This window comes from Salvelinus alpinus, chromosome 2 (genome assembly GCF_045679555.1).
Source record: "Salvelinus alpinus chromosome 2, SLU_Salpinus.1, whole genome shotgun sequence".
NCBI lineage: Eukaryota > Metazoa > Chordata > Actinopteri > Salmoniformes > Salmonidae > Salvelinus > Salvelinus alpinus.
In genome coordinates, this window is record NC_092087.1 from 71,956,738 (window position 1) to 71,978,424 (window position 21,687).

At 44.3% G+C, this 21,687-nt stretch overlaps 5 protein-coding genes and 2 pseudogenes across 5 annotated transcripts; 2 read left to right on the forward strand and 5 right to left on the reverse strand.

The window, feature by feature from the left end:
• Positions 1–473, forward strand: LOC139567674 (EVI5-like protein pseudogene; annotated as a pseudogene).
• LOC139567673 (uncharacterized) lies at positions 82–1,444 on the reverse strand. The gene is made up of 3 exons (XM_071389077.1): positions 755–1,444; positions 462–585; positions 82–191 (listed from the first exon to the last, which is right to left on the reverse strand). Exons 1-3 carry the CDS (start codon positions 1,214–1,216, stop codon positions 82–84), a joined length of 696 nt encoding a protein of 231 aa, XP_071245178.1. The 5' UTR covers positions 1,217–1,444.
• A 622-nt stretch (positions 1,445–2,066) lies between these two features.
• LOC139567681 (EVI5-like protein pseudogene) lies at positions 2,067–6,377 on the forward strand (annotated as a pseudogene).
• Positions 2,151–3,285, reverse strand: LOC139567678 (uncharacterized). The gene is made up of 3 exons (XM_071389082.1): positions 2,824–3,285; positions 2,531–2,654; positions 2,151–2,260 (listed from the first exon to the last, which is right to left on the reverse strand). Exons 1-3 carry the CDS (start codon positions 3,283–3,285, stop codon positions 2,151–2,153), a joined length of 696 nt encoding a protein of 231 aa, XP_071245183.1.
• Positions 5,878–8,631, reverse strand: LOC139567679 (uncharacterized). Its single transcript, XM_071389083.1, has 3 exons — positions 6,659–8,631; positions 6,366–6,489; positions 5,878–6,095 (listed from the first exon to the last, which is right to left on the reverse strand). Exons 1-3 carry the CDS (start codon positions 7,118–7,120, stop codon positions 5,986–5,988), a joined length of 696 nt encoding a protein of 231 aa, XP_071245184.1. The 5' UTR covers positions 7,121–8,631; the 3' UTR covers positions 5,878–5,985.
• Positions 8,632–9,707: 1,076 nt separating this feature from the next.
• Positions 9,708–12,463, reverse strand: LOC139567677 (uncharacterized). The gene is made up of 3 exons (XM_071389081.1): positions 10,491–12,463; positions 10,198–10,321; positions 9,708–9,932 (listed from the first exon to the last, which is right to left on the reverse strand). The coding sequence occupies exons 1-3, from the start codon at positions 10,950–10,952 to the stop codon at positions 9,823–9,825; spliced, it is 696 nt and encodes a 231-aa protein (XP_071245182.1). The 5' UTR covers positions 10,953–12,463; the 3' UTR covers positions 9,708–9,822.
• A 1,075-nt stretch (positions 12,464–13,538) lies between these two features.
• LOC139567680 (uncharacterized) lies at positions 13,539–16,300 on the reverse strand. Its single transcript, XM_071389085.1, has 3 exons — positions 14,327–16,300; positions 14,034–14,157; positions 13,539–13,763 (listed from the first exon to the last, which is right to left on the reverse strand). Exons 1-3 carry the CDS (start codon positions 14,786–14,788, stop codon positions 13,654–13,656), a joined length of 696 nt encoding a protein of 231 aa, XP_071245186.1. The 5' UTR covers positions 14,789–16,300; the 3' UTR covers positions 13,539–13,653.
• Between the last annotated feature and the right edge of the window lie 5,387 nt (positions 16,301–21,687).

Below are 21,687 nucleotides of genomic sequence, written 5' to 3' on the forward strand. Positions count from 1 at the left end.
TCTTCTGATGGCTCTGATGTTTTTTTAGAAAGTGGGTTGGGGGAGGTGGCATCAGGGTTTCAAAAACTCGTCTCTGCACAGTTACTTTTTGCATCTTTTTTTGCAGGGGAAGCAAAATAGTTTTGCCAGGGCAGCTGTGATCCGCGGGAAGAGAGCCTGTTTTTTCTTCGGCTCATCTGCAGCCACAGTACCTGAATAGGTGACAGAGCAGAGAACAGGGCATGAAATCAGGGTCGTGTTCATTAAGGCACACAGTAGCAAAATGTTTTGAAACAGAAAACAAAAACAAGCATTTGTTATTGGCAAGTTCAAGAAAGTTCCTCCCTGTTTTAGTCTGTTCTCTTCCCTTTAGTGGCTAATGAATAAGACCCTGATAATTTCATCATAGTCTCCCGTCCTTACATTACAATAGTGTGCTGAAGACAGATGTACATGTTGACTGAAAATAAATGAGGACTTACTATCATTGCCAAGAGGAGACACCTTGTTCTTCTTCTGGTCCTTGTTATTACTTCGCTTCTTCTTTCCTGACTTCCTCACTTCTTCCTTCATAGCCTCTTCCTTCTCCTTCTGCTTCTCCTGCTCCTTAGTAGAGAGAGAAACAGATTTGAGTCGATGCCTCACAATCAAACAGCCCAAATAACTAAACGATCTACTGGTTCTTGTCTGTCTCATGTGTGGAGGTGATGTACTCGAGGTCTGTGAAGAGGGCACAGCTGATGGACTCGGTGCTCTCAGAAATGTAGCTAATTACCTGGGACTTCTCAGAGATGGCTGAGCTTACAATGGTCTTCTCCAAACCAGTGCTGTCATCAGCCATCTCCTCTAGGTCCTCTTCAAGGGTTTCCCTCCGGGCCAGGAGCTCCTCGGTGAGGGTGATATCACTCCTTGAGGACGTTGAGGAGTGTGACCTCCCACTAGCACGGCTCCTCCTGGCTCCAAAATGGCAGTCGGAACTCCAGTCCTCGGAATAGTCATCTATGACTTGTGTGATGGTGTCCGCCATGCACCTGATGGCTCCCTCGCCACCAGAGCGTGCGGCACGCAGTTGAGCCCGGTTGGAGTCCGAACGCAGGGACAATCTTTGAGCTGCAGTCTTCACGATGGCCTTCACCGCATCCTCCCCAATGAATTGGATGCTCTCCTCCAGGCCAAAGACGACAGAGATGTCAGCATACTTAAGGGCATGTTGGACCTCCAGAAAGAGATCCTTCATCAGGTTAGGGCATTTAGCCTATACCTATATAGCGACAGGTAGCCTAAAAAATCTCTCGTACTGCCCCTGAACAAGGCAGTTAACCCAATGTTCTTAGGTCGTCATTGAAAATAAGAATTTGTTCTAAACTGACTTGCCTAGTTAAATAAAGATAAAAAAATAAATAATGACTGGCACAGTGAACATACTCATAACAATGATACTGTAGACAGTACACAGCAAATTGACCTTAAGAATCTATAGCATGCAGGTGGGTCTGTACAAAAAAAGTAAAGAAGAAGATCAAAAGAGCTGCAAGTTGTGTTTATTAAGTTAAATTTTTATTTATTTATTTAACCTTTATTTAACCAGGTAGGCAAATTGAGAACACGTTCTCATTTACAATTGCGACCTGGCCAAGATAAAGCAAAGCAGTTCGACACATACAACAACACATAGTTACACATGGAGTAAAACAAACATATAGTCAATGATACAGTGAAAAAAAATAAGTCTATATACAATGTGAGCAAGTGAGGTGAGATAAGGGAGGTGAAGGCAAACAAATATATGTATAAATAAATAAAAATATAAAAAGGCCATGGTGGCGAAGTAAATACAACACAGCAAGTAAAATAAAAACTAAAAAACACTGGAATGGTTGGTTTGCAGTGGAAGAAAGCGCAAAGTAGAGACAGAAATAATGGGGTGCAAAGGAGCAAAATAAATAAATAAATACAGTAGGTAAAGAGGTAGTTGTTTGGGCTAAATTATAGATGGGCTATGTACAGGTGCAGTAATCTATGAGCTGCTCTGGGGGGGGGGGGGGGGGGGGGGTAATAAAATGGGTTGTGAGTAGCGGGGGTTATCTCCCTCTTCTGATGGCTCTGATGTTTTTTTAGAAAGTGGGTTGGGGGAGATGGCATCAGGGTTTCAAAAACTCGTCTCTGCACAGTTACTTTTTGCATCTTTTTTTGCAGGGGAAGCAAAATAGTTTTGCCAGGGCAGCTGTGATCCGCGGGAAGAGAGCCTGTTTTTTCTTCGGCTCATCTGCAGCCACAGTACCTGAATAGGTGACAGAGCAGAGAACAGGGCATGAAATCAGGGTCGTGTTCATTAAGGCACACAGTAGCAAAATGTTTTGAAACAGAAAACAAAAACAAGCATTTGTTATTGGCAAGTTCAAGAAAGTTCCTCCCTGTTTTAGTCTGTTCTCTTCCATTTAGTGGCTAATGAATAAGACCCTGATAATTTCATCATAGTCTCCCGTCCTTACATTACAATAGTGTGCTGAAGACAGATGCACATGTTGACTGAAAATAAATGAGGACTTACTATCATTGCCAAGAGGAGACACCTTGTTCTTCTTCTGGTCCTTGTTATTACCTCGCTTCTTCTTTCCTGACTTCCTCACTTCTTCCTTCATAGCCTCTTCCTTCTCCTTCTGCTTCTCCTTCTCCTTAGTAGAGAGAGAAACAGATTTGAGTCGATGCCTCACAATCAAACAGCCCAAATAACTAAACGATCTACTGGTTCTTGTCTGTCTCATGTGTGGAGGTGATGTACTCGAGGTCTGTGAAGAGGGCACAGCTGATGGACTCGGTGCTCTCAGAAATGTAGCTAATTACCTGGGACTTCTCAGAGATGGCTGAGCTTACAATGGTCTTCTCCAAACCAGTGCTGTCATCAGCCATCTCCTCTAGGTCCTCTTCAAGGGTTTCCCTCCGGGCCAGGAGCTCCTCGGTGAGGGTGATATCACTCCTTGAGGACGTTGAGGAGTGTGACCTCCCACTAGCACGGCTCCTCCTGGCTCCAAAATGGCAGTCGGAACTCCAGTCCTCGGAATAGTCATCTATGACTTGTGTGATGGTGTCCGCCATGCACCTGATGGCTCCCTCGCCACCAGAGCGTGCGGCACGCAGTTGAGCCCGGTTGGAGTCCGAACGCAGGGACAATCTTTGAGCTGCAGTCTTCACGATGGCCTTCACCGCATCCTCCCCAATGAATTGGATGCTCTCCTCCAGGCCAAAGACGACAGAGATGTCAGCATACTTAAGGGCATGTTGGACCTCCAGAAAGAGATCCTTCATCAGGTTAGGGCATTTAGCCTATACCTATATAGCGACAGGTAGCCTAAAAAATCTCTCGTACTGCCCCTGAACAAGGCAGTTAACCCAATGTTCTTAGGTCGTCATTGAAAATAAGAATTTGTTCTAAACTGACTTGCCTAGTTAAATAAAGATAAAAAAATAAATAATGACTGGCACAGTGAACATACTCATAACAATGATACTGTAGACAGTACACAGCAAATTGACCTTAAGAATCTATAGCATGCAGGTGGGTCTGTACAAAAAAAGTAAAGAAGAAGATCAAAAGAGCTGCAAGTTGTGTTTATTAAGTTAAATTTTTATTTATTTATTTAACCTTTATTTAACCAGGTAGGCAAATTGAGAACACGTTCTCATTTACAATTGCGACCTGGCCAAGATAAAGCAAAGCAGTTCGACACATACAACAACACATAGTTACACATGGAGTAAAACAAACATATAGTCAATGATACAGTGAAAAAAAATAAGTCTATATACAATGTGAGCAAGTGAGGTGAGATAAGGGAGGTGAAGGCAAACAAATATATGTATAAATAAATAAAAATATAAAAAGGCCATGGTGGCGAAGTAAATACAACACAGCAAGTAAAATAAAAACTAAAAAACACTGGAATGGTTGGTTTGCAGTGGAAGAAAGCGCAAAGTAGAGACAGAAATAATGGGGTGCAAAGGAGCAAAATAAATAAATAAATACAGTAGGTAAAGAGGTAGTTGTTTGGGCTAAATTATAGATGGGCTATGTACAGGTGCAGTAATCTATGAGCTGCTCTGACAGCTGGTGCTTAAAGCTAGTGAGGGAGATAAGTGTTTCCAGTTTCAGAGATTTTTGTAGTTCGTTCCAGTCATTGGCAGCAGAGAACTGGAAGGAGAGGCGGCCAAAGGAAGAATTGGTTTTGGGGGTGACCAGAGAGATAAACCTGCTGGAGCGCGTGCTACAGGTAGGTGTTGCTATGGTGACCAGCGAGCTGAGATAAGGGGGGACTTTACCTAGCAGGGTCTTGTAGATGACCTGGAACCAGTGGGTTTGGCGACGAGTATGAAGCGAGGGCCAGCCAACGAGAGTGTACAGGTCGCAGTGGTGGGTAGTATATGGGGCTTTGGTGACAAAACGGATGGCACTGTGATAGACTGCATCCAATTTATTGAGTAGGGTTTTGGAGGCTATTTTGTAAATGACATCACCGAAGTCGAGGATTGGTAGGATGGTCAGTTTTACGAGGGTATGTTTGGCAGCATGAGTGAAGGATGCTTTGTTGCGGAATAGGAAGCCAATTCTAGATTTAACTTTGGATTGGAGATGTTTGATGTGAGTCTGGAAGGAGAGTTTACAGTCAAACCAGACACCTAGGTATTTGTAGTTGTCCACATATTCTAAGTCAGAGCCGTCCAGAGTAGTGATGTTGGACAGGCGGGCAGGTGCAGGCAGCGATCGGTTGAAGAGCATGCATTTAGTTTTACTTGTATTTAAGAGCAATTGGAGGCCACGGAAGGAGAGTTGTATGGCATTGAAGCTCGCCTGGAGGGTTGTTAACACAGTGTCAAAAGAAGGGCCAGAAGTATACAGAATAGTGTCGTCTGCGTAGAGGTGGATCAGAGAATCACCAGCAGCAAGAGCGACATCATTGATCTATACAGAGAAGAGAGTCGGTCCAAGAATTGAACCCTGTGGCACCCCCATGGAGACTGCCAGAGGCCCGGACAACAGACCCTCCGATTTGACACACTGAACTCGATCAGAGAAGTAGTTGGTGAACCAGGCGAGGCAATCATTAGAGAAACCAAGGCTGTCGAGTCTGCCGATGAGGATGTGGTGATTGACAGAGTCAAAAGCCTTGGCCAGGTCAATGAATACGGCTGCACAGTATTGTTTCCTATCGATGGCGGTTAAGATATCGTTTATGACCTTGAGCGTGGCTGAGGTGCACCCATGACCAGCTCTGAAACCAGATTGCATAGCGGAGAAGGTATGGTGGGATTCGAAATGGTCGGTAATCTGTTTGTTGACTTGGCTTTCGAAGACCTTAGAAAGGCAGGGTAGGATAGATATAGGTCTGTAGCTGTTAGGGTCAAGAGTGTCCCCCCCTTTGAAGAGGGGGATAACCGCAGCTGCTTTCCAATCTTTGGGAATCTCAGACGACACGAAAGAGAGGTTGAAAAGGCTAGTAATAGGGGTGGCAACAATTTCAGCAGATAGTTTTAGAAAGAAAGGGTCCAGATTATCTAGCCCGGCTGATTTGTAAGGGTCCAGATTTTGCAGCTCTTTTAGAACATCAGCTGACTGTATTTGGGAGAAAGAGAAATGGGGAAGGCTTGGGCGAGTAGCAGAGGGGAGGGCAGTGCTGTTGTCCGGGGTAGGGGTAGCCAGGTGAAAAGCATGGCCAGCCGTAGAAAAATGCTTATTGAAATTCTCAATTATAGTGGATTTGTCGGTGGTGACAGTGTTTCCTATCTTCAGAGCAGTTGGAAGCTGGGAGGAGGTGTTCTTATTCTCCATGGACTTTACAGTGTCCCAGAACTTTTTTGAATTTGTGTTGCAGGAAGCAAAATGGGGGGGGGGGTAATAAAATGGGTTGTGAGTAGCGGGGGTTATCTCTCTCTTCTGATGGCTCTGATGTTTTTTTAGAAAGTGGGTTGGGGGAGGTGGCATCAGGGTTTCAAAAACTCGTCTCTGCACAGTTACTTTTTGCATCTTTTTTTGCAGGGGAAGCAAAATAGTTTTGCCAGGGCAGCTGTGATCCGCGGGAAGAGAGCCTGTTTTTTCTTCGGCTCATCTGCAGCCACAGTACCTGAATAGGTGACAGAGCAGAGAACAGGGCATGAAATCAGGGTCGTGTTCATTAAGGCACACAGTAGCAAAATGTTTTGAAACAGAAAACAAAAACAAGCATTTGTTATTGGCAAGTTCAAGAAAGTTCCTCCCTGTTTTAGTCTGTTCTCTTCCCTTTAGTGGCTAATGAATAAGACCCTGATAATTTCATCATAGTCTCCCGTCCTTACATTACAATAGTGTGCTGAAGACAGATGTACATGTTGACTGAAAATAAATGAGGACTTACTATCATTGCCAAGAGGAGACACCTTGTTCTTCTTCTGGTCCTTGTTATTACTTCGCTTCTTCTTTCCTGACTTCCTCACTTCTTCCTTCATAGCCTCTTCCTTCTCCTTCTGCTTCTCCTGCTCCTTAGTAGAGAGAGAAACAGATTTGAGTCGATGCCTCACAATCAAACAGCCCAAATAACTAAACGATCTACTGGTTCTTGTCTGTCTCATGTGTGGAGGTGATGTACTCGAGGTCTGTGAAGAGGGCACAGCTGATGGACTCGGTGCTCTCAGAAATGTAGCTAATTACCTGGGACTTCTCAGAGATGGCTGAGCTTACAATGGTCTTCTCCAAACCAGTGCTGTCATCAGCCATCTCCTCTAGGTCCTCTTCAAGGGTTTCCCTCCGGGCCAGGAGCTCCTCGGTGAGGGTGATATCACTCCTTGAGGACGTTGAGGAGTGTGACCTCCCACTAGCACGGCTCCTCCTGGCTCCAAAATGGCAGTCGGAACTCCAGTCCTCGGAATAGTCATCTATGACTTGTGTGATGGTGTCCGCCATGCACCTGATGGCTCCCTCGCCACCAGAGCGTGCGGCACGCAGTTGAGCCTGGTTGGATTCCGAACGCAGGGACAATCTTTGAGCTGCAGTCTTCACGATGGCCTTCACCGCATCCTCCCCAATGAATTGGATGCTCTCCTCCAGGCCAAAGACGACAGAGATGTCAGCATACTTAAGGGCATGTTGGACCTCCAGAAAGAGATCCTTCATCAGGTTAGGGCATTTAGCCTATACCTATATAGCGACAGGTAGCCTAAAAAATCTCTCGTACTGCCCCTGAACAAGGCAGTTAACCCAATGTTCTTAGGTCGTCATTGATAATAAGAATTTGTTCTAAACTGACTTGCCTAGTTAAATAAAGATAAAAAAATAAATAATGACTGGCACAGTGAACATACTCATAACAATGATACTGTAGACAGTACACAGCAAATTGACCTTAAGAATCTATAGCATGCAGGTGGGTCTGTACAAAAAAAGTAAAGAAGAAGATCAAAAGAGCTGCAAGTTGTGTTTATTAAGTTAAATTTTTATTTATTTATTTAACCTTTATTTAACCAGGTAGGCAAATTGAGAACACGTTCTCATTTACAATTGCGACCTGGCCAAGATAAAGCAAAGCAGTTCGACACATACAACAACACATAGTTACACATGGAGTAAAACAAACATATAGTCAATGATACAGTGAAAAAAAATAAGTCTATATACAATGTGAGCAAGTGAGGTGAGATAAGGGAGGTGAAGGCAAACAAATATATGTATAAATAAATAAAAATATAAAAAGGCCATGGTGGCGAAGTAAATACAACACAGCAAGTAAAATAAAAACTAAAAAACACTGGAATGGTTGGTTTGCAGTGGAAGAAAGCGCAAAGTAGAGACAGAAATAATGGGGTGCAAAGGAGCAAAATAAATAAATAAATACAGTAGGTAAAGAGGTAGTTGTTTGGGCTAAATTATAGATGGGCTATGTACAGGTGCAGTAATCTATGAGCTGCTCTGACAGCTGGTGCTTAAAGCTAGTGAGGGAGATAAGTGTTTCCAGTTTCAGAGATTTTTGTAGTTCGTTCCAGTCATTGGCAGCAGAGAACTGGAAGGAGAGGCGGCCAAAGGAAGAATTGGTTTTGGGGGTGACCAGAGAGATAAACCTGCTGGAGCGCGTGCTACAGGTAGGTGTTGCTATGGTGACCAGCGAGCTGAGATAAGGGGGGACTTTACCTAGCAGGGTCTTGTAGATGACCTGGAACCAGTGGGTTTGGCGACGAGTATGAAGCGAGGGCCAGCCAACGAGAGTGTACAGGTCGCAGTGGTGGGTAGTATATGGGGCTTTGGTGACAAAACGGATGGCACTGTGATAGACTGCATCCAATTTATTGAGTAGGGTTTTGGAGGCTATTTTGTAAATGACATCACCGAAGTCGAGGATTGGTAGGATGGTCAGTTTTACGAGGGTATGTTTGGCAGCATGAGTGAAGGATGCTTTGTTGCGGAATAGGAAGCCAATTCTAGATTTAACTTTGGATTGGAGATGTTTGATGTGAGTCTGGAAGGAGAGTTTACAGTCTAACCAGACACCTAGGTATTTGTAGTTGTCCACATATTCTAAGTCAGAGCCGTCCAGAGTAGTGATGTTGGACAGGCGGGCAGGTGCAGGCAGCGATCGGTTGAAGAGCATGCATTTAGTTTTACTTGTATTTAAGAGCAATTGGAGGCCACGGAAGGAGAGTTGTATGGCATTGAAGCTCGCCTGGAGGGTTGTTAACACAGTGTCAAAAGAAGGGCCAGAAGTATACAGAATAGTGTCGTCTGCGTAGAGGTGGATCAGAGAATCACCAGCAGCAAGAGCGACATCATTGATCTATACAGAGAAGAGAGTCGGTCCAAGAATTGAACCCTGTGGCACCCCCATGGAGACTGCCAGAGGCCCGGACAACAGACCCTCCGATTTGACACACTGAACTCGATCAGAGAAGTAGTTGGTGAACCAGGCGAGGCAATCATTAGAGAAACCAAGGCTGTCGAGTCTGCCGATGAGGATGTGGTGATTGACAGAGTCAAAAGCCTTGGCCAGGTCAATGAATACGGCTGCACAGTATTGTTTCCTATCGATGGCGGTTAAGATATCGTTTATGACCTTGAGCGTGGCTGAGGTGCACCCATGACCAGCTCTGAAACCAGATTGCATAGCGGAGAAGGTATGGTGGGATTCGAAATGGTCGGTAATCTGTTTGTTGACTTGGCTTTCGAAGACCTTAGAAAGGCAGGGTAGGATAGATATAGGTCTGTAGCTGTTAGGGTCAAGAGTGTCCCCCCCTTTGAAGAGGGGGATAACCGCAGCTGCTTTCCAATCTTTGGGAATCTCAGACGACACGAAAGAGAGGTTGAAAAGGCTAGTAATAGGGGTGGCAACAATTTCAGCAGATAGTTTTAGAAAGAAAGGGTCCAGATTATCTAGCCCGGCTGATTTGTAAGGGTCCAGATTTTGCAGCTCTTTTAGAACATCAGCTGACTGTATTTGGGAGAAAGAGAAATGGGGAAGGCTTGGGCGAGTAGCAGAGGGGAGGGCAGTGCTGTTGTCCGGGGTAGGGGTAGCCAGGTGAAAAGCATGGCCAGCCGTAGAAAAATGCTTATTGAAATTCTCAATTATAGTGGATTTGTCGGTGGTGACAGTGTTTCCTATCTTCAGAGCAGTTGGAAGCTGGGAGGAGGTGTTCTTATTCTCCATGGACTTTACAGTGTCCCAGAACTTTTTTGAATTTGTGTTGCAGGAAGCAAAATGGGGGGGGGGGGGTAATAAAATGGGTTGTGAGTAGCGGGGGTTATCTCTCTCTTCTGATGGCTCTGATGTTTTTTTAGAAAGTGGGTTGGGGGAGGTGGCATCAGGGTTTCAAAAACTCGTCTCTGCACAGTTACTTTTTGCATCTTTTTTTGCAGGGGAAGCAAAATAGTTTTGCCAGGGCAGCTGTGATCCGCGGGAAGAGAGCCTGTTTTTTCTTCGGCTCATCTGCAGCCACAGTACCTGAATAGGTGACAGAGAACAGGGCATGAAATCAGGGTCGTGTTCATTAAGGCACACAGTAGCAAAATGTTTTGAAACAGAAAACAAAAACAAGCGTTTGTTATTGGCAAGTTCAAGAAAGTTCCTCCCTGTTTTAGTCTGTTCTCTTCCCTTTAGTGGCTAATGAATAAGACCCTGATAATTTAATCATAGTCTCCCGTCCTTACATTACAATAGTGTGCTGAAGACAGATGCACATGTTGACTGAAAAGAAATGAGGACTTACTATCATTGCCAAGAGGAGACACCTTGTTCTTCTTCTGGTCCTTGTTATTACCTCGCTTCTTCTTTCCTGACTTCCTCACTTCTTCCTTCATAGCCTCTTCCTTCTCCTTCTGCTTCTCCTTCTCCTTAGTAGAGAGAGAAACAGATTTGAGTCGATGCCTCACAATCAAACAGCCCAAATAACTAAACGATCTGCTGGTTCTTGTCTGTCTCATGTGTGGAGGTGATGTACTCGAGGTCTGTGAAGAGGGCACAGCTGATGGACTCGGTGCTCTCAGAAATGTAGCTAATTACCTGGGACTTCTCAGAGATGGCTGAGCTTACAATGGTCTTCTCCAAACCAGTGCTGTCATCAGCCATCTCCTCTAGGTCCTCTTCAAGGGTTTCCCTCCGGGCCAGGAGCTCCTCGGTGAGGGTGATATCACTCCTTGAGGACGTTGAGGAGTGTGACCTCCCACTAGCACGGCTCCTCCTGGCTCCAAAATGGCAGTCGGAACTCCAGTCCTCGGAATAGTCATCTATGACTTGTGTGATGGTGTCCGCCATGCACCTGATGGCTCCCTCGCCACCAGAGCGTGCGGCACGCAGTTGAGCCTGGTTGGATTCCGAACGCAGGGACAATCTTTGAGCTGCAGTCTTCACGATGGCCTTCACCGCATCCTCCCCAATGAATTGGATGCTCTCCTCCAGGCCAAAGACGACAGAGATGTCAGCATACTTAAGGGCATGTTGGACCTCCAGAAAGAGATCCTTCATCAGGTTAGGGCATTTAGCCTATACCTATATAGCGACAGGTAGCCTAAAAAATCTCTCGTACTGCCCCTGAACAAGGCAGTTAACCCAATGTTCTTAGGTCGTCATTGATAATAAGAATTTGTTCTAAACTGACTTGCCTAGTTAAATAAAGATAAAAAAATAAATAATGACTGGCACAGTGAACATACTCATAACAATGATACTGTAGACAGTACACAGCAAATTGACCTTAAGAATCTATAGCATGCAGGTGGGTCTGTACAAAAAAAGTAAAGAAGAAGATCAAAAGAGCTGCAAGTTGTGTTTATTAAGTTAAATTTTTATTTATTTATTTAACCTTTATTTAACCAGGTAGGCAAATTGAGAACACGTTCTCATTTACAATTGCGACCTGGCCAAGATAAAGCAAAGCAGTTCGACACATACAACAACACATAGTTACACATGGAGTAAAACAAACATATAGTCAATGATACAGTGAAAAAAAATAAGTCTATATACAATGTGAGCAAGTGAGGTGAGATAAGGGAGGTGAAGGCAAACAAATATATGTATAAATAAATAAAAATATAAAAAGGCCATGGTGGCGAAGTAAATACAACACAGCAAGTAAAATAAAAACTAAAAAACACTGGAATGGTTGGTTTGCAGTGGAAGAAAGCGCAAAGTAGAGACAGAAATAATGGGGTGCAAAGGAGCAAAATAAATAAATAAATACAGTAGGTAAAGAGGTAGTTGTTTGGGCTAAATTATAGATGGGCTATGTACAGGTGCAGTAATCTATGAGCTGCTCTGACAGCTGGTGCTTAAAGCTAGTGAGGGAGATAAGTGTTTCCAGTTTCAGAGATTTTTGTAGTTCGTTCCAGTCATTGGCAGCAGAGAACTGGAAGGAGAGGCGGCCAAAGGAAGAATTGGTTTTGGGGGTGACCAGAGAGATAAACCTGCTGGAGCGCGTGCTACAGGTAGGTGTTGCTATGGTGACCAGCGAGCTGAGATAAGGGGGGACTTTACCTAGCAGGGTCTTGTAGATGACCTGGAACCAGTGGGTTTGGCGACGAGTATGAAGCGAGGGCCAGCCAACGAGAGTGTACAGGTCGCAGTGGTGGGTAGTATATGGGGCTTTGGTGACAAAACGGATGGCACTGTGATAGACTGCATCCAATTTATTGAGTAGGGTTTTGGAGGCTATTTTGTAAATGACATCACCGAAGTCGAGGATTGGTAGGATGGTCAGTTTTACGAGGGTATGTTTGGCAGCATGAGTGAAGGATGCTTTGTTGCGGAATAGGAAGCCAATTCTAGATTTAACTTTGGATTGGAGATGTTTGATGTGAGTCTGGAAGGAGAGTTTACAGTCTAACCAGACACCTAGGTATTTGTAGTTGTCCACATATTCTAAGTCAGAGCCGTCCAGAGTAGTGATGTTGGACAGGCGGGCAGGTGCAGGCAGCGATCGGTTGAAGAGCATGCATTTAGTTTTACTTGTATTTAAGAGCAATTGGAGGCCACGGAAGGAGAGTTGTATGGCATTGAAGCTCGCCTGGAGGGTTGTTAACACAGTGTCAAAAGAAGGGCCAGAAGTATACAGAATAGTGTCGTCTGCGTAGAGGTGGATCAGAGAATCACCAGCAGCAAGAGCGACATCATTGATCTATACAGAGAAGAGAGTCGGTCCAAGAATTGAACCCTGTGGCACCCCCATGGAGACTGCCAGAGGCCCGGACAACAGACCCTCCGATTTGACACACTGAACTCGATCAGAGAAGTAGTTGGTGAACCAGGCGAGGCAATCATTAGAGAAACCAAGGCTGTCGAGTCTGCCGATGAGGATGTGGTGATTGACAGAGTCAAAAGCCTTGGCCAGGTCAATGAATACGGCTGCACAGTATTGTTTCCTATCGATGGCGGTTAAGATATCGTTTATGACCTTGAGCGTGGCTGAGGTGCACCCATGACCAGCTCTGAAACCAGATTGCATAGCGGAGAAGGTATGGTGGGATTCGAAATGGTCGGTAATCTGTTTGTTGACTTGGCTTTCGAAGACCTTAGAAAGGCAGGGTAGGATAGATATAGGTCTGTAGCTGTTAGGGTCAAGAGTGTCCCCCCCTTTGAAGAGGGGGATAACCGCAGCTGCTTTCCAATCTTTGGGAATCTCAGACGACACGAAAGAGAGGTTGAAAAGGCTAGTAATAGGGGTGGCAACAATTTCAGCAGATAGTTTTAGAAAGAAAGGGTCCAGATTATCTAGCCCGGCTGATTTGTAAGGGTCCAGATTTTGCAGCTCTTTTAGAACATCAGCTGACTGTATTTGGGAGAAAGAGAAATGGGGAAGGCTTGGGCGAGTAGCAGAGGGGAGGGCAGTGCTGTTGTCCGGGGTAGGGGTAGCCAGGTGAAAAGCATGGCCAGCCGTAGAAAAATGCTTATTGAAATTCTCAATTATAGTGGATTTGTCGGTGGTGACAGTGTTTCCTATCTTCAGAGCAGTTGGAAGCTGGGAGGAGGTGTTCTTATTCTCCATGGACTTTACAGTGTCCCAGAACTTTTTTGAATTTGTGTTGCAGGAAGCAAAATGGGGGGGGGGGGTAATAAAATGGGTTGTGAGTAGCGGGGGTTATCTCTCTCTTCTGATGGCTCTGATGTTTTTTTAGAAAGTGGGTTGGGGGAGGTGGCATCAGGGTTTCAAAAACTCGTCTCTGCACAGTTACTTTTTGCATCTTTTTTTGCAGGGGAAGCAAAATAGTTTTGCCAGGGCAGCTGTGATCCGCGGGAAGAGAGCCTGTTTTTTCTTCGGCTCATCTGCAGCCACAGTACCTGAATAGGTGACAGAGCAGAGAACAGGGCATGAAATCAGGGTCGTGTTCATTAAGGCACACAGTAGCAAAATGTTTTGAAACAGAAAACAAAAACAAGCATTTGTTATTGGCAAGTTCAAGAAAGTTCCTCCCTGTTTTAGTCTGTTCTCTTCCCTTTAGTGGCTAATGAATAAGACCCTGATAATTTCATCATAGTCTCCCGTCCTTACATTACAATAGTGTGCTGAAGACAGATGTACATGTTGACTGAAAATAAATGAGGACTTACTATCATTGCCAAGAGGAGACACCTTGTTCTTCTTCTGGTCCTTGTTATTACTTCGCTTCTTCTTTCCTGACTTCCTCACTTCTTCCTTCATAGCCTCTTCCTTCTCCTTCTGCTTCTCCTGCTCCTTAGTAGAGAGAGAAACAGATTTGAGTCGATGCCTCACAATCAAACAGCCCAAATAACTAAACGATCTACTGGTTCTTGTCTGTCTCATGTGTGGAGGTGATGTACTCGAGGTCTGTGAAGAGGGCACAGCTGATGGACTCGGTGCTCTCAGAAATGTAGCTAATTACCTGGGACTTCTCAGAGATGGCTGAGCTTACAATGGTCTTCTCCAAACCAGTGCTGTCATCAGCCATCTCCTCTAGGTCCTCTTCAAGGGTTTCCCTCCGGGCCAGGAGCTCCTCGGTGAGGGTGATATCACTCCTTGAGGACGTTGAGGAGTGTGACCTCCCACTAGCACGGCTCCTCCTGGCTCCAAAATGGCAGTCGGAACTCCAGTCCTCGGAATAGTCATCTATGACTTGTGTGATGGTGTCCGCCATGCACCTGATGGCTCCCTCGCCACCAGAGCGTGCGGCACGCAGTTGAGCCTGGTTGGATTCCGAACGCAGGGACAATCTTTGAGCTGCAGTCTTCACGATGGCCTTCACCGCATCCTCCCCAATGAATTGGATGCTCTCCTCCAGGCCAAAGACGACAGAGATGTCAGCATACTTAAGGGCATGTTGGACCTCCAGAAAGAGATCCTTCATCAGGTTAGGGCATTTAGCCTATACCTATATAGCGACAGGTAGCCTAAAAAATCTCTCGTACTGCCCCTGAACAAGGCAGTTAACCCAATGTTCTTAGGTCGTCATTGATAATAAGAATTTGTTCTAAACTGACTTGCCTAGTTAAATAAAGATAAAAAAATAAATAATGACTGGCACAGTGAACATACTCATAACAATGATACTGTAGACAGTACACAGCAAATTGACCTTAAGAATCTATAGCATGCAGGTGGGTCTGTACAAAAAAAGTAAAGAAGAAGATCAAAAGAGCTGCAAGTTGTGTTTATTAAGTTAAATTTTTATTTATTTATTTAACCTTTATTTAACCAGGTAGGCAAATTGAGAACACGTTCTCATTTACAATTGCGACCTGGCCAAGATAAAGCAAAGCAGTTCGACACATACAACAACACATAGTTACACATGGAGTAAAACAAACATATAGTCAATGATACAGTGAAAAAAAATAAGTCTATATACAATGTGAGCAAGTGAGGTGAGATAAGGGAGGTGAAGGCAAACAAATATATGTATAAATAAATAAAAATATAAAAAGGCCATGGTGGCGAAGTAAATACAACACAGCAAGTAAAATAAAAACTAAAAAACACTGGAATGGTTGGTTTGCAGTGGAAGAAAGCGCAAAGTAGAGACAGAAATAATGGGGTGCAAAGGAGCAAAATAAATAAATAAATACAGTAGGTAAAGAGGTAGTTGTTTGGGCTAAATTATAGATGGGCTATGTACAGGTGCAGTAATCTATGAGCTGCTCTGACAGCTGGTGCTTAAAGCTAGTGAGGGAGATAAGTGTTTCCAGTTTCAGAGATTTTTGTAGTTCGTTCCAGTCATTGGCAGCAGAGAACTGGAAGGAGAGGCGGCCAAAGGAAGAATTGGTTTTGGGGGTGACCAGAGAGATAAACCTGCTGGAGCGCGTGCTACAGGTAGGTGTTGCTATGGTGACCAGCGAGCTGAGATAAGGGGGGACTTTACCTAGCAGGGTCTTGTAGATGACCTGGAACCAGTGGGTTTGGCGACGAGTATGAAGCGAGGGCCAGCCAACGAGAGTGTACAGGTCGCAGTGGTGGGTAGTATATGGGGCTTTGGTGACAAAACGGATGGCACTGTGATAGACTGCATCCAATTTATTGAGTAGGGTTTTGGAGGCTATTTTGTAAATGACATCACCGAAGTCGAGGATTGGTAGGATGGTCAGTTTTACGAGGGTATGTTTGGCAGCATGAGTGAAGGATGCTTTGTTGCGGAATAGGAAGCCAATTCTAGATTTAACTTTGGATTGGAGATGTTTGATGTGAGTCTGGAAGGAGAGTTTACAGTCTAACCAGACACCTAGGTATTTGTAGTTGTCCACATATTCTAAGTCAGAGCCGTCCAGAGTAGTGATGTTGGACAGGCGGGCAGGTGCAGGCAGCGATCGGTTGAAGAGCATGCATTTAGTTTTACTTGTATTTAAGAGCAATTGGAGGCCACGGAAGGAGAGTTGTATGGCATTGAAGCTCGCCTGGAGGGTTGTTAACACAGTGTCAAAAGAAGGGCCAGAAGTATACAGAATAGTGTCGTCTGCGTAGAGGTGGATCAGAGAATCACCAGCAGCAAGAGCGACATCATTGATCTATACAGAGAAGAGAGTCGGTCCAAGAATTGAACCCTGTGGCACCCCCATGGAGACTGCCAGAGGCCCGGACAACAGACCCTCCGATTTGACACACTGAACTCGATCAGAGAAGTAGTTGGTGAACCAGGCGAGGCAATCATTAGAGAAACCAAGGCTGTCGAGTCTGCCGATGAGGATGTGGTGATTGACAGAGTCAAAAGCCTTGGCCAGGTCAATGAATACGGCTGCACAGTATTGTTTCCTATCGATGGCGGTTAAGATATCGTTTATGACCTTGAGCGTGGCTGAGGTGCACCCATGACCAGCTCTGAAACCAGATTGCATAGCGGAGAAGGTATGGTGGGATTCGAAATGGTCGGTAATCTGTTTGTTGACTTGGCTTTCGAAGACCTTAGAAAGGCAGGGTAGGATAGATATAGGTCTGTAGCTGTTAGGGTCAAGAGTGTCCCCCCCTTTGAAGAGGGGGATAACCGCAGCTGCTTTCCAATCTTTGGGAATCTCAGACGACACGAAAGAGAGGTTGAAAAGGCTAGTAATAGGGGTGGCAACAATTTCAGCAGATAGTTTTAGAAAGAAAGGGTCCAGATTATCTAGCCCGGCTGATTTGTAAGGGTCCAGATTTTGCAGCTCTTTTAGAACATCAGCTGACTGTATTTGGGAGAAAGAGAAATGGGGAAGGCTTGGGCGAGTAGCAGAGGGGAGGGCAGTGCTGTTGTCCGGGGTAGGGGTAGCCAGGTGGAAAGCATGGCCAGCCGTAGAAAAATGCTTATTGAAATTCTCAATTATAGTGGATTTGTCGGTGGTGACAGTGTTTCCTATCTTCAGAGCAGTTGGAAGCTGGGAGGAGGTGTTCTTATTCTCCATGGACTTTACAGTGTCCCAGAACTTTTTTGAATTTGTGTTGCAGGAAGCAAAATGGGGGGGGGGGGGGTAATAAAATGGGTTGTGAGTAGCGGGGGTTATCTCTCTCTTCTGATGGCTCTGATGTTTTTTTAGAAAGTGGGTTGGGGGAGGTGGCATCAGGGTTTCAAAAACTCGTCTCTGCACAGTTACTTTTTGCATCTTTTTTTGCAGGGGAAGCAAAATAGTTTTGCCAGGGCAGCTGTGATCCGCGGGAAGAGAGCCTGTTTTTTCTTTGGCTCATCTGCAGCCACAGTAGCTGAACAGGTTGTTAAGTTCATGTTTTAAGTATCCCTATATTTCTGTTATTACGGGGCTATCACTCAGTCAAGAGTGCGCATGCGCAGGAAGTCTGGTCGTTGTTGGACCTAGCCGGGAGTGTAATGGCTACTTGTAGTGTGTTCATATAGTAGAGTAAACTTTGTTAAACTGGAACCTTGTCGTTGTGTCATTTCGAGTTAACATTGGTAGCAGAGGATGGCTTCTAACTACAATGTGCCACCTCGCTTCGACGAGAAGAGGTCGTATGAAAGTTGGAAAAATGAACTGGGAATCTGGACACGCGTTACTAATCTGGACGCGAAAAAGCAAGCACTTGCGGTGATATTATCGCTCGAGGGAAGAGCGAGAGATACAGCACTGGAGATATCCGTTGAGGATTTGAACAAGGATGACGGTATGGGAACTTTGATCACAGCACTGGATTCTGTATTTCTTAAAGAAGAGAAAGACCGTGCCTACAAGGCATATTCAAACTTTGACAGTGTTACGAGAGATATTTCGGTTGCAATTGCGGACTACATCATTGATTTCGAACAGAGGTACAATAGAATGCGCAAGTACGACATGGTTCTCCCAGATGCAGTGTTAGCTTTCAAGTTGCTAGATACTGCCTGTCTAGATGGTAGGGAGAAACAGTTGGCTTTGACTGCTTGTACTGCGCTGACTTTTGCATCTATGAAGTCGGCACTAAAAATAATATTTGGTGAGAAGACGTCTGTCGCGCCAATAACAGATGGAATGCAAGTGAGTGACGCAGCATATTACACCGAGCAGCACAGAAAAGGCGCCAACAAGTCACGTTCTCAAGACAACCAGAAGAGGGCGCCATTTCCCGGCACAAATCCACTGGACACATATGGAAGGAGATCGAAATGTGCTATTTGTCAAAGCACTTACCATTGGGTTAAAGACTGTCCTCATAAAAATGAACAAGTTAAACTAACAGAGGAAAATGTAAACACAGAGATAGAGCAGTGTAACATTACACTGTTTTCAAATGAATCTGATACTGAGATTTTTATAGTTGAATCCTTAGGATCTGCTGTGATTGATACTGCATGTACACGGACAGTGTGTGGTGCAAAATGGCTTGATAGCTATGTCAGTGAACTAAATATGAAAGAAGTACAAAATATGATTGACACACCAAGCAAAAGAGTTTTCAAATTTGGAGATGGGAGAATTGTCCATTCTACCAAGAGAGTTAAGATACCAGCAAAAATTGGTCAGACTAAGTGTCACATTGAAACAGAGGTGGTCCCTACAGATATCTCCTTACTATTAAGCAAAGCTTCCCTCAAGAAGGCAGAGGCTGTACTAGACATAAAAAATGACAAGGCAGTGATGTTTAAACAACCAGTGACTCTTGAACTTACTACCTCAGGCCACTATTGTGTAAACATTTTAGACAAAGACATCTCACAGAGTCCATGCAAAAATGAGGTTCTGACTGACACAGAGCACATGGAGATTCTGACAGTCACAGAGAACATGAGCACTAAAGAAAAACACAAAGTATTGTTAAAGCTTTACAAACAGTTTGTACATGATACAGTTGACAGACTTCAGAAGTTACTCAGCAGTTCAGGGAATAATGATGATGAGAAGTACGAAACTGGAAACAAAGTGTACTACAAACGAGTTGACTCAAGAGTGGAAAGGACCGGGAGTAGTCATTGGTCAAGATGGTGTGGTGATATTTGTGAGGCACGAAGGCATGATTGTCAGGGTGCATCACTCAAGATTGCAGAAAGTAAATGATCAACAAGATAGAGGGGCTGTAGCTGAGAATCAGTTTCCTAATGAAAATGACAAAAAGGACACAGTAACAGACACAAACCTACCAGATGTCACATCCAATGATATGGACACTGAAACTGACACAGGAAATGGAGCAGAGACCTTCAACCATGCCACAGGTAATACTATTGAGTGTTCAAATGAGGAAAACATTCAACAACAGCCATATGTGTTAAGAGAACATGGTTGTTCCAATCTGAAAACAGGACAAACTGTTAAATACATGGACAGAGAAAGTGGTATTCCACATGCAGCAACCGTCATTGGACGAGCAGGAGAAGTAAAACACAAGAACTGGTACAACTTGCAGTACTCTGAACCAGCTACACTTTCTGGTACAACAGGGTCAGCTGACCTGTCACTTGTAGATAATATCAGAATTGAATCAATGGAAAATCGAGAAAAACAGAATGACATTCAAAATGATGATGTACTTGAAACAAAGGACGTGTCATTTGACTCAGCTAAGCTAGATGAGCTCAGTAATTGGAGGAAAAATTGAGTGTTTGAGGAAGTCAAAGACATTGGCCAAAAGTGCGTCTCAACAAGGTGGGTGTGTACCCTTAAAGAATCCTTAACTGGAATAGTGCCCAAAGCACGTCTAGTGGCTAGAGGTTTTGAGGAGCTGGCTGCTAAACAACTCCCAAAAGACTCACCGACATGCGCCTCAGAGTCACTCAGATTGCTGATGTCAGTGATCTGCCAGAAAAAATGGAAACTTAATTCCATAGACATCAAATCTGGATTTTTGCAGGGAACAGAGCTGTCAAGGGACATTCACATCCGACCTCCGCCCGAAGCTAAAAGTGAAGGAACACTGTGGAAACTAAAAAAGTGTGTGTATGGACTGGCAGATGGATCACTCTACTGGTACAACAAAGTCAAGGCAACAATGCTGAATACAGGTGGAAAAATGTCACAAGTGGATCCTGCAGTCTTCTATTGGCTTGATCAAGACTGCAATGTGACTGGAGTACTTGCCTGTCATGTTGGTGACTTTATCTGGGGTGGCTCACAGACCTTTGCTTCAACTGTGATTCCACACCTCAAAGCTGTTTTCTAGGTTGGCCGTGAGGAGCATGATCATTTTTGTTATGTTGGCATAGAGTTTATTACAGTTGATGGAAAAATACTGATGCAACAGGAGAGCTATATCAAGAATCTTCAACCCATCCACATGGATTCTTCAAGAGCCGTACAAAGGAATTCCCCTCTATGTGGAATTGAAGCTGGTCAATTGAGGTCAAAGATGGGACAAATTTTATGGGCTGCGAGACAGAGTAGACCTGGTTTGATGGTTGCAACTTGGCATCTAACACAAAACACGCCACTGTACAAACGATTCATGAGGCAAACAAAGTTGTTCGTAAACTGAAATCACAACAAGTGACTTTAAAGTTTCAGCATGTTGGAAAAGATGACTCTTTGAAACTAGTTGTCTTCAGTGATGCTTCGCTAGGTTATCACTGGTGGGACAAAATGGCACTTCCTACCTGTAGTTTGTGTCACTGACAACTACTCATTAGTTGATGCTGTGAAGTCAACCAAGTCTGTTACAGAGAAAAGACTTCGAGATTAGCAGCATCAAGGAACTTATTCAAGCACAGAGAATCCAGCGGATTCTGTGGTCGACCACAAAGGAACAGCTTGCTGACTGTCTGACTAAAAAGGGAACATCCGGTCTTGTGCTCCTACAGGCTCTCGCTCCTACAGGCTCTCAGTAATGGAAAGTGGCAGCTTGAGTAATACAAATAAAAACTGTCACACAACCCATTTGTAATGGGGATCTTGAATAATACTTGGACATTTAATTATGTTGTTAAAGGTTTTTTTTGTCTTTAAAGAAAAGGGGGAGATTGTTAAGTTCATGTTTTAAGTATCCCTATATTTCTGTTATTACGGGGCTATCACTCAGTCAAGAGTGCGCATGCGCAGGATGTCTGGTCGTTGTTGGACCTAGCCGGGAGTGTAATAGCTACCGTGTAGTGTGTTCATATAGTAGAGTAAACTTTGTTAAACTGGAACCTTGTCGTTGTGTCATTTCGAGTTAACACAGGTAACAGAGAACAGGGCATGAAATCAGGGTCGTGTTCATTAAGGCACACAGTAGCAAAATGTTTTGAAACAGAAAACAAAAACAAGCATTTGTTATTGGCAAGTTCAAGAAAGTTCCTCCCTGTTTTAGTCTGTTCTCTTCCATTTAGTGGCTAATGAATAAGACCCTGATAATTTCATCATAGTCTCCCGTCCTTACATTACAGTA

Bases quoted from the DNA above. Each gene is read 5' to 3' on its own strand.
- LOC139567679 (XM_071389083.1), bottom strand. From the start codon at position 7,120: ATGAAGGATCTCTTTCTGGAGGTCCAACATGCCCTTAAGTATGCTGAC. The intron at 6,490-6,658 runs GTAATTAGCTAC...CTCTCTACTAAG, and splicing joins CCATCTCTGAGAAGTCCCAG to GAGCAGGAGAAGCAGAAGGA. The intron at 6,096-6,365 runs GTAAGTCCTCAT...TCACCTATTCAG, and splicing joins GTCTCCTCTTGGCAATGATA to GTACTGTGGCTGCAGATGAG.
- LOC139567680 (XM_071389085.1), bottom strand. From the start codon at position 14,788: ATGAAGGATCTCTTTCTGGAGGTCCAACATGCCCTTAAGTATGCTGAC. The intron at 14,158-14,326 runs GTAATTAGCTAC...CTCTCTACTAAG, and splicing joins CCATCTCTGAGAAGTCCCAG to GAGCAGGAGAAGCAGAAGGA. The intron at 13,764-14,033 runs GTAAGTCCTCAT...TCACCTATTCAG, and splicing joins GTCTCCTCTTGGCAATGATA to GTACTGTGGCTGCAGATGAG.
- LOC139567678 (XM_071389082.1), bottom strand. From the start codon at position 3,285: ATGAAGGATCTCTTTCTGGAGGTCCAACATGCCCTTAAGTATGCTGAC. The intron at 2,655-2,823 runs GTAATTAGCTAC...CTCTCTACTAAG, and splicing joins CCATCTCTGAGAAGTCCCAG to GAGAAGGAGAAGCAGAAGGA. The intron at 2,261-2,530 runs GTAAGTCCTCAT...TCACCTATTCAG, and splicing joins GTCTCCTCTTGGCAATGATA to GTACTGTGGCTGCAGATGAG.
- LOC139567677 (XM_071389081.1), bottom strand. From the start codon at position 10,952: ATGAAGGATCTCTTTCTGGAGGTCCAACATGCCCTTAAGTATGCTGAC. The intron at 10,322-10,490 runs GTAATTAGCTAC...CTCTCTACTAAG, and splicing joins CCATCTCTGAGAAGTCCCAG to GAGAAGGAGAAGCAGAAGGA. The intron at 9,933-10,197 runs GTAAGTCCTCAT...TCACCTATTCAG, and splicing joins GTCTCCTCTTGGCAATGATA to GTACTGTGGCTGCAGATGAG.
- LOC139567673 (XM_071389077.1), bottom strand. From the start codon at position 1,216: ATGAAGGATCTCTTTCTGGAGGTCCAACATGCCCTTAAGTATGCTGAC. The intron at 586-754 runs GTAATTAGCTAC...CTCTCTACTAAG, and splicing joins CCATCTCTGAGAAGTCCCAG to GAGCAGGAGAAGCAGAAGGA. The intron at 192-461 runs GTAAGTCCTCAT...TCACCTATTCAG, and splicing joins GTCTCCTCTTGGCAATGATA to GTACTGTGGCTGCAGATGAG.